At 33.2% G+C, this 9,793-nt stretch overlaps 1 protein-coding gene across 1 annotated transcript; it reads right to left on the bottom strand.

Moving 5' to 3' along the window:
- Positions 1-4,437: 4,437 nt before the first annotated feature.
- On the bottom strand, positions 4,438-7,447 carry LOC125064614. Its single transcript, XM_047671753.1, has 3 exons — positions 6,977-7,447; positions 6,212-6,418; positions 4,438-5,413 (listed from the first exon to the last, which is right to left on the bottom strand). The coding sequence occupies exons 1-3, from the start codon at positions 7,409-7,411 to the stop codon at positions 5,279-5,281; spliced, it is 777 nt and encodes a 258-aa protein (XP_047527709.1). The 5' UTR covers positions 7,412-7,447; the 3' UTR covers positions 4,438-5,278.
- Between the last annotated feature and the right edge of the window lie 2,346 nt (positions 7,448-9,793).

Raw genomic sequence — 9,793 nt, 5'->3', positions numbered from 1 at the left:
TTCATCCAATCCCCCATTCCAAGTCAAATCCTTTTAGAATCGCTAGTTATTGCTAATTTATACGTTTTTTGGGTTAGATTAGACAAAGTGTCACGTTTATAACGTTACTGGATTGCATAAGATTTATTAGACTAGATAATTGTTTTATTTTCAGTAAGTTTTTTTGTATAAATTGGTAGACGTAGGCAAATCGGCTACTTGGTGGTAAGTGGTCACTACCGTCTATAAATGTTGGCAATGATAAATGATCCATTATAGCGCCAATACGACACTAACCTTGAGAACTAGGAAGTTATGTCCCTTGTGTGTCAAGTTAAGCTGGTCATTTAATACAAATATTATAATAATGGAAGTTTTGTTCGATAATTTGAAATAACTGATGAGATATATGTCGACGTATTTAGTTTAGGCGGTTTCGAAGAGAACGCTGCCAAAACTATAAACAGGTACACAAAACCTTTGTATGAGAGTTTTGTAGTTTTCCAAAGTTCGAAAAAAATTAGAAAGTCGGAAAGAGTTCTTATAGATAAATCACAGTAACAGTATATGCTTTAAATAATAATAAAAATAACGAAAACTGCTAGTTAATTTGTGACCAAGTATTAATCCTTATTAAAATAAATATCATATCAACTATGTGACACACGCTTTATATCGATAAATATTTTAAAATTCGAACGAGTAATTGTTGAGACATTTAAAATAAAAAAATACGCTGGAGTGTTGTACTCGTACGATGCATTAGTTACGCGTTGGCGAATGTTTATATCTCATTGGTTAAAAATAGCTCGACATAAAAATCCTTATTTTACACGTACGAAGTCAGGACGGACAGGTAGTATTAAAAATATCGTTAATTGTGATGTTACAGTTCATATTGCAGGTAGTTTCAAAACAGAGAATAATAAAATTCGCTCTGTCGGTGACACACTCGCCAAGCGTGAAATGAAACCGAGGGAATGAATTTAATTGGAGTACCTATTTATCATTACGGTAACTTGATTTTTATAACATTCGCCTTTTTTATTTTATGTAAAAAATAAATATGATTAATGTATAATTAATTATTAATGTATGATTAAATATGTATCTAATCTGTTTCTATTATAAGATCGTCTTTGAAAAAATTTATATTTTGTTTAATATATATTATTATTGCATTGTTTTTTTACCTCGACTACATAGAGATTCTATGCGAACAGTTGGTATCTCTAATGTTACTAATTTTATAGTGATCAAAACCAGCCAAGGAATTCGTTGATTCCCCTAATTTTCTATGTTTGGTCTGATTTGAATGAAGACCGTAATTGAGTATTCATACCCAATTGCCTGCTAGAGTTCATTGGAGGAGCTGTAAATATTTCGTATTTAAATATTTCGCGCTATTCATTTGATATCTAAGTGGAACTGCGGAATCCTTGAATTTTTATTATTATTAATAATCAAATCAGGCTTTTATAAGTACTTTTGAAACGGCTTTTTACAGAATCATATAAAATTAAAAGCTACTAATAATACTGAAGAATTATGATCCTACCGAGAAGAACCGACCAGAAACTCATTACTTACAATATTAAAGTCTGAGTATCTATATGTTTATTTATTTATCCTTTAAATAATTCATATGGCAAGTTCTTTAAATAGAATAAACTCTAGATATTAGCATGTCTATCTACAAAATGAGCGTAGTAATACAGGAAGAACGCGTTGTTTATCGCCACTGCTTACTGCGTCTTACAAGTCACGACACTATCTTACTGAGTCATGCGCTCCTAGTAATTAGAACGAGATAGTGTGGAAATAAATAGAAGCTGACTTTTGTACAAATAACTAAAATAAATAAACTACTTACTAACTAACTGAGTAAGTTTATCTTTATCTTACTTAGTTAGTACTAGTATTTTGTGTCCTTTATTAAATATCTTTGACTGAAATAAATCTAAATCTTGTGTATCTTCAGACGCATATCAATAAGACTATAATGACAATTATTAATCATGCTTATATAACAAAAAATGGAAGATAGGCATTGTCTCTGTCTATGTAATTAAAATATAGCGTAAGTATAACCATAATTCAAAACTTGCCCAAACTTATCCACATAATTATAATATTATTTTCAAAAATATTTCATGTCTTGATTAAAGCATTCATAAAACGCTTCAATTACGATACCACAGTTATTTAAACTCATTAATAGAAGTCAATAGCAACGTCCAAACTCAATATTATTGTATGTGCGTACAGTACTGCGAGTCGTTTTGCCGGGGCCGGGTCGACGGCCGTGCAAGTGAGATACCATATACATAAAACAATTCGAATAAAAGGGATGCATTGTATAAGTACCGGCAAATACGGTCGTAAAGTAAAACTCGGTTTTTGTTTTTTGTTCGGGTTGACTCGGAGAAAATCCGCTCTGTATTTGCGATTTTTTAAGCATTCAGTTAGAGATGAATGTTTTGTGCAACTAAAATCAAAGTAATGAAAGAAATATTTCCAATTCCAGACAACATTTTAGGCGTTCGTTTACTAATTTAAGGAATTCATTTATTTAACTTTAAATTAATTTGTTTTATATGTCTTATTTAAAACACAATTTATTTATGACATCAGCCATTTCATTTTATCATTAAAAAATAGAATTGCAATATAATTTAATAAAAAAAATATTAATAGGTATTATAATTTTATAATACATTTTTTCATGAAAGTAAAGGGTATTTTTGGGAGTGAAAAAAAAGTTATGAAATTTGATAAAAATTAAAATATATGTTAAATATTTTGATTTTGAGTCATAAAGCGCATTATTAATTTATTGAAATTAAAAGTCGTATTTTTGAGATCACGTGACCTAAAACATGAGCCGCTTTGGTGTGGCGTCAGTTAGGCATAAACTTACATTTCAATATCACCTGGCACTTTGATAAACAACTTTTCTGGAGTTTTAATACTAGTATTTGCACATTACACTACAACGGTAGTGATTGTAATTCATTATTATCCCAAAAAACACCAAATATTGATAGCTGTTAACGTTGAATGACTGCTAGTCGTTGTTTTTATCACTGTGACGTCATTAAAATGACAGCGTTTTCGCGGGTATAAAAAAGGTTAAATATTTTACTTTATTTTATGGCAAGAAAACGTGTTTATTTTGCCGAAGTATTTTTTTTTGTGGCTTTTTATTAGGTGATGTGATGTGATGATGATGATGAATCTCAAGGAGACTAGCCAACTACACACAAGTGTGTGTGCAAACACAGGTTCACTCTCTAATCCCTCACTCTCCTAATCCGTTGGCCCGGCAATTCCGACAAGACCCGGAAGAGCTCAGGGGCAGGACCAACGGCTTTACGTAACCCAATAACATTTTATCGTCCCTACTTGGGGCTTGAACCCAGGACCTCGGAATCTGTCGTATCCACTAGAACAACGAGGCAGCCCAAAACTGTCACGGTCTGTTATATAATTTATAAGAAAAAAAAACGATAGTTTTTGTGGAATACTCGGTTGGGGCAAAATTGCTTTCACAATATATTATGTATTCAATGAAACAAATAACGCTTAGGAATAATACCATATAAATGTTAAAGTTATTATTAAAAATCCCGCGTGAAATTAAATACCAAAACAAGCTTAAATTATATAAAACCGAATACAATAGACCGAGACAAAGAGGAAAAGGTCGCCTGAGGGGGCCATTACGCTTTATCTTACGTGATGATTTCTAACAGTTCACTCTACTAAAAGAACTTCTTTCCAACCAACATCCGTAATTTATCCTTTGATACAAATAACAATACAAAAACTTCTTAATAATGCTAAAGAAAACACTACGCCTTTTTCTTTTTCCGGGACAACGGAACTCTAATCGTCGTAACGATTAAACAATGGACGCAGAGGCGCCGCCCCGATACTATCGGTGACACGACAGACAGACTAATTGATGACCGCTTTATTATCTCGCCACTCAACGGGAACGGTGCTATGAAATACTTCTTTTATTATTTCTAATTAGAAGCTCTCTGGATTATACTTAGTTATATCTACGTCATAAACATTTGACGTCTAATTAAGGGAATTTCGATGAATTGAAAAATATAAGGTCTGCGGTACCCGATCTAAACCTATCCACAATTATAGATCGTTAAAAAATAATCATTTTTAGTCGACAACATATATCAAAATTTGTATAATCGAGATGTTTCTTTATTAAATCCATTCAATGACGTGAAGTTCAACGGACGGCCGTGTTCGTCGTTTACGGATGCGTTCAGTAAGTGTGTTCCAAATAATAATTTAGTGCAGGGGTACGGTAAACTCAATGGAAACTTATCCAAAATAAATGATCAATTAAGCAGGGTTTTCATCTAGTTGAAAATAAAATAACACGTCTACTATAATCGTTTATTAGTTTCCAATACACATATTACAGATACATTCAATTGTTACTAATATATGCAGCTACTTTAAGTAATATTAACACCTCCCATTATAAAACAAAAGGCCAATATATAAATTAATGCCAAGTAATTATTGACGCATTAACTTAAACATTAACATTACTTTTTGCCATCGCCTTAGATTTGGTACCTTTTCGCTTTTGTTGCTCCTTTATAATGTCCCACGCGTTATTGGCTTTTTTTATAATCTGGGATTAACGTTATAGATAAATTATTTACTTTTATTTAAAAATAATCGTTACGTAACATTTGTGTAACGATACTAACACTGAGATAGAATATCTATATAATTTTACACGGAATATAAACTAGAAACCGTTAAGGTTATGTTTTAAAATACACAAGACTACAATAATTAAATAGAAAGATATTTTTTTATATTGAATATAATTTTAAAATTATGTTTATATTTCGTACTAACGCTTTGACACTAGTATTGACATAGAGGCTAACCTCCCCTTTACGATCAAGCGAATCTACGTCTTAATAAGATTTATAAAAAATATATGCGGACAAGAGCATCACAAATAAGTAGTAGTTCGAGTTTAAGGTCATACTTTGATCCTAATTTACATAAGCTTGTTACTGTTACAATAATTCTCTCGAACGTATGATGACATTTTTTTTCAACCAGCATTAAAACGAATTGTATACGTTGTATAGTATAGTTGCAAAAAAATTATGTCGCTAAAACACTCGCTCCGCTTAGTCGCGCAAGTGGGTTACGATCCTTAAAACTATTAGAGTTCTGACCCAACAAACGCCTTCTTTCATTCTAAGAGGTCTGAAGATTCAGACGCAAGACGGTTTCGGCGCTATCCAGAGATAATGTTCACATCCTCCTCCTCTCCGATCTGGAGAATGGCTTTCTGGATAATTCTCTTCAATCTCTTACGAGATTCATCAGACCTGAGCGTGCGGAGTTCAGAAGCAACGAAGTCTCCAAATACCTGAAATTATGACTTGTTTATAATTTGGAATATGACATATTCCGAAAGAAAATTTACACACATGTACACGCAGAAACCTTTCTAAACTCTAGAGCACGATTCAATTCTTGGCAAAGTTATAAAAACATTACATAAAATATATTTAAAACACTAAACTAAAACTTATGAACGATAATGTTTTGATCAATGTGTCAAAATGAAATAATCTTATCCAATGTCGAAGCAAGCGATAGAAATGTCACTAACAGCTTACACTCTGACAGCATTAGACATGGCTTATCTTAAAATTAATTAGAAATTCAATTAGGGAGTGTCGCTACTTATAAGAAATTATATATATTGGTTAAATAATTTGTCAATTCGATGCTCGGGATTCAAAAAAGTTTTTAATTCATTTAATAGATAGGCAGACTAGCAAATGGGACCATCCCTTGGATCGCCAATGCTCCACCAACCATTTGAACTAAGATATTATGTTCCTTGTGCCAAGTTACACTGGCTCACTCACCCTACACATCAGAAAAACCACGCAAATCACACATTATACCGTCAAAAAACAAAAAATACGATCTAATCCCGTTCTATCATGTTATACCCATATTACAATACCGTCAAATAGCAATACTTCGCATTGTTGTTTGGCGGTAGATACCTAGACGTGTTTTCACAAAGCCTACCAAGTACAATTATTAAAGGTTGTCGTAATCTTTTTTTTTTTTTATATATCTAATAATCTTATAAATAAAATGTATAATAAAAGAAATCGTTATATTAAGACAAAGAGAGACATCGATTTACCTGACATTCATCAGTGTTTATTCCAGGCCGTATCCGTGGCCGCGGCTCTTCTGGCCACATCATGGGGTGGGCGCTCGGAGGCAACGGCGGGGGCGCGGAGGCAGCTACCCTCAGAACTGGCTTACGCACTCTGGGAGGCGAGTTGGTGATAGACAAGTTGACCCGGGCTCCGAATTCTGCATCTTCATCGGCTTGAAATTCTGCTAGCTACGGTCATAAGAATACTATTAACTGTAATATTTACATTTGAGGTTGACTTTATTATTATAAATTAGTAATAAATTTAATATTCATTCCAATGAGTTTTTGTTATCAAGTAAAGTTAAAAGGTTCGTATTTTTACTGATACGCTCGCAACATAAATTCCTTTATCAGAATCGAACGATTGAAGCTCATGCATAAAAGTAATCAAATTCGATACCAGTCACGCACTAATGATAATACCATTCGTTCTTTTATTACAAACATGTAACAAAATTTTAACTGAAATGTATAAAACAAACTGTAAATGACTACCGATTGCGTTTTTCGAATTAGATACGAAATTGAATACTAATATTTTTTTTCGCAATAATCCTTATCGAAAGGACATATTTATTTCTGAATTTTGTAATTGTTTTGTCACGGTCAAAATATTAAAGTATTTCAACAGGTAGCATTCACTTTTATACAATGATGCAAAACTATCTATAAAACGACAGTAACCTTTAAAGGATGACGCAATGTATGTTAATATTAATGACGCAATAAGTGACGTTCACGTACCGCTAGGTTGACTCCGTCCACGCTGTCGATGGGGTCGACAGGGGGCTCTCGCATCAAAAACAATAGGGCGTCGAAATACTCCCACCCGCTGCTCCCCGTTGTACCCTCTCCCCCCGCCTGTTTGCGCTTTATCTTTCTCAATTCGTTGTTAAACTGTGTCCTCAAATTATGTAACTTTCTACTTATCTCCTCGGCGGTCGTACCGAATACATTTGCCAGATACTCGTGTTTAGCTTGTCTCGCCGATCTGTCCTTGTTCGATGGGTGTTTATTGTCCCACAATTCTTTACAATCTTTCTCGAATATTTCGATGAGTTTCATAGTAGTTTCCGAATTCCAGTACAATCTTTCGCGTTTGCATGAAATATCGGTTTCGGGATCAATTTCAGTTTTTGTCCAGGTCAATTCGCACGAATTGGAGGAATTTGAATTCATCTTTGCAAGCGTGAAATAGCGTTGTAATGTGGCGGGCGCTCTAGCGAGACTGCGGGGCATGCCGGAGAGAGGCGAGAGCGGTGTCGCACGGAGCGGCAACACCGCATCACATCGCGCAAGACGTCGTACAATAATATCAGAGTGATGTTGCCACTTCGATTCTGTGATATCTAGCGCGTGTATCGAGTTGCAATTAGGACTTGATAATATTTATTTAAGTTTCCTGACTTATTTTTCTCGAGTACTATTATTACTAAGTAAATACAGCATCATTTAAAAGGAAATAATTAGAAATATCATTAGACTCGTATAATTCACATAAGTAATTTGTTTGACATTATCTGTAAATGACAAATGACAAATTATGTTGACGTGCAATTTTTAAAGTAGAATGTTCGTTAAATAACATTTGACAACAACTATGTTGTCTAAAACTGCAGGTTGCACTCCAAGGTGTTAATTAAGCAAAGAGCTGAGTAAGGAATTAGCGGCGATTAGCGGAAGCCGCAAACAAAGGAATTCGCCGTCTGTACCTACAGCGTTCAAAGAAGTCGGAGTGATGAAATGTACACATACAACTATATACGAGCTTCGTTATTATATAACAATACTGTCATTTAAACATTGACTTACACAAAACACAATGACATGTTACTAGATAAGCGCAACCAGTTTTTTGTCGACACAAATCTCGAGTACAGAAAAACTTGATCTCTTTACGTATTGATTGCAAGACTAAATGCCTTTCGGCAATAGCGACTGCCATTGATAAAATTCATGATGTAAATTTGTTATTGTCTCCGAACTGGGCTACGGCTAAGATTTCAAAACATTGAACGATGTATGTTACAGTAGCCATTTTTTTCTTCATAATACAGCATAAAACTTATAACTGGAAACGCTACAAATAATATAATATGTATTATAAATGCAAAAGTAACTATCAATCTATCCGTCGGTCTATCTGTCACGACATTAGTTAGTCATGTCATTAGTTTTATAGGCTTTTGTATGTTCGTCTGTCTTTCACGGCCAAAGTACTGAATTGAATTTGAATAAATACCTGCCGACCAACAACTAAAACGCGAGGAAAGCCCCGGGCGACAACTAGTATTTTATACGAGAATTTATCATTACGCAAAGCAATGCCTCAATCAATCTGTCGTACAAAGAAACACAACTGATTTTTTAAGTGCTTATGTTACTTTAATGCTATTGTCCTCGGCGTTCATAGAAACTTCGTGGAAGTCCATAAACTTGCAGTGGAGTGTCATGGAATAATATTTAATTTTTTCTCCATATCCATAAGTCTATTAAGCCCTTATCTAGTTGTGCAAGCATTTCAATGTCGATATTATTTTATTTTAAAACTTATTACAATACAAAAAAATATCGACATTGAAATTTCTGTAGTGATGTTATTTTCTACGCTACAGTAAGTAGTTATTCTAGAGTTATAATTTCAGTTACAACGTTTCAATATCTGTGTATGTACTTGTATAATGATCAACACGTGCGAACCGAAACGCGATGGGATGACGAGGTCGTAAAATGTGTCCTGTTTACAAAATGGAGCTCTATTCTCAGTGTTTATGTCGCGATTACATTAGTTTTATAGGAGTTTTGTTTGTTCGTTTCCTGGACTATAAACAAAAAGAGAATTGATTTGAATTGACAATTGATATGTATGTACATACATGTCTTTAGATTTAGAATCGAAAATGTTAGCCTATATTTTATTATAATAACACACTTACTACTTATTGGTATATTTTGTCATCAATAGGTCAATGAACTTGAATTTTTTTTTAACAAATAAATACTTCGGTTTACGCGTCACAATAACCCAGCAATAGATTTTGTGGGCGTAAATATATGTACTTCATTAACTATGTTTATTATCTTTAACTATAACGAATACATTTTAACAAATATGTACCTACATTTAAAAACTAATAGGAACTTTGTAATAACTAATGATATTAAAGATTTTATTTTAAATAATGACGTTATGAAAACACAGGACTTGCGTGGAAAGGTCAAAAACTGTCAGACAATAAACGCCAAGTGTCAATCACTTAGCGTTTATTGTGCGACAGTTAAATGTTATTTTGACACAGATTGAAGATCGATCTATCGATTAATACACATTTAAGATCGATTCGAATCTCTTACAAGTATAAGACATATTAATAATACACGTTATGTCATTACACGAAACTAACGATATTTATTTATTTTGTCGAGAGTTGGTTTGTATAATTGAGTTAGATTTGAGAAAAAGGATAACAATCCTTACTTTAACGAAGTCTTGTTTTAATCAATGGTATCTGAATAATTACTGTCTACAGTTTCCCAAAACGTAATAAATGCAATAATTTG

This window comes from Vanessa atalanta, chromosome 6 (genome assembly GCF_905147765.1).
Source record: "Vanessa atalanta chromosome 6, ilVanAtal1.2, whole genome shotgun sequence".
Taxonomy (NCBI): Eukaryota; Metazoa; Arthropoda; class Insecta; order Lepidoptera; family Nymphalidae; genus Vanessa; species Vanessa atalanta.
This window is presented reverse-complemented; position numbering and strand designations above follow the sequence as displayed.

What these genes read in the sequence shown, in the direction of transcription:
- LOC125064614 (XM_047671753.1), bottom strand. Translation starts at nt 7,411, where the DNA reads ATGAATTCAAATTCCTCCAATTCGTGCGAATTGACCTGGACAAAAACT. An exon ending in TGGACGGAGTCAACCTAGCG is followed by an intron (nt 6,419 to 6,976) that starts GTACGTGAACGT and finishes TTATGACCGTAG; the next exon opens with CTAGCAGAATTTCAAGCCGA. An exon ending in TAAACACTGATGAATGTCAG is followed by an intron (nt 5,414 to 6,211) that starts GTAAATCGATGT and finishes TCATAATTTCAG; the next exon opens with GTATTTGGAGACTTCGTTGC.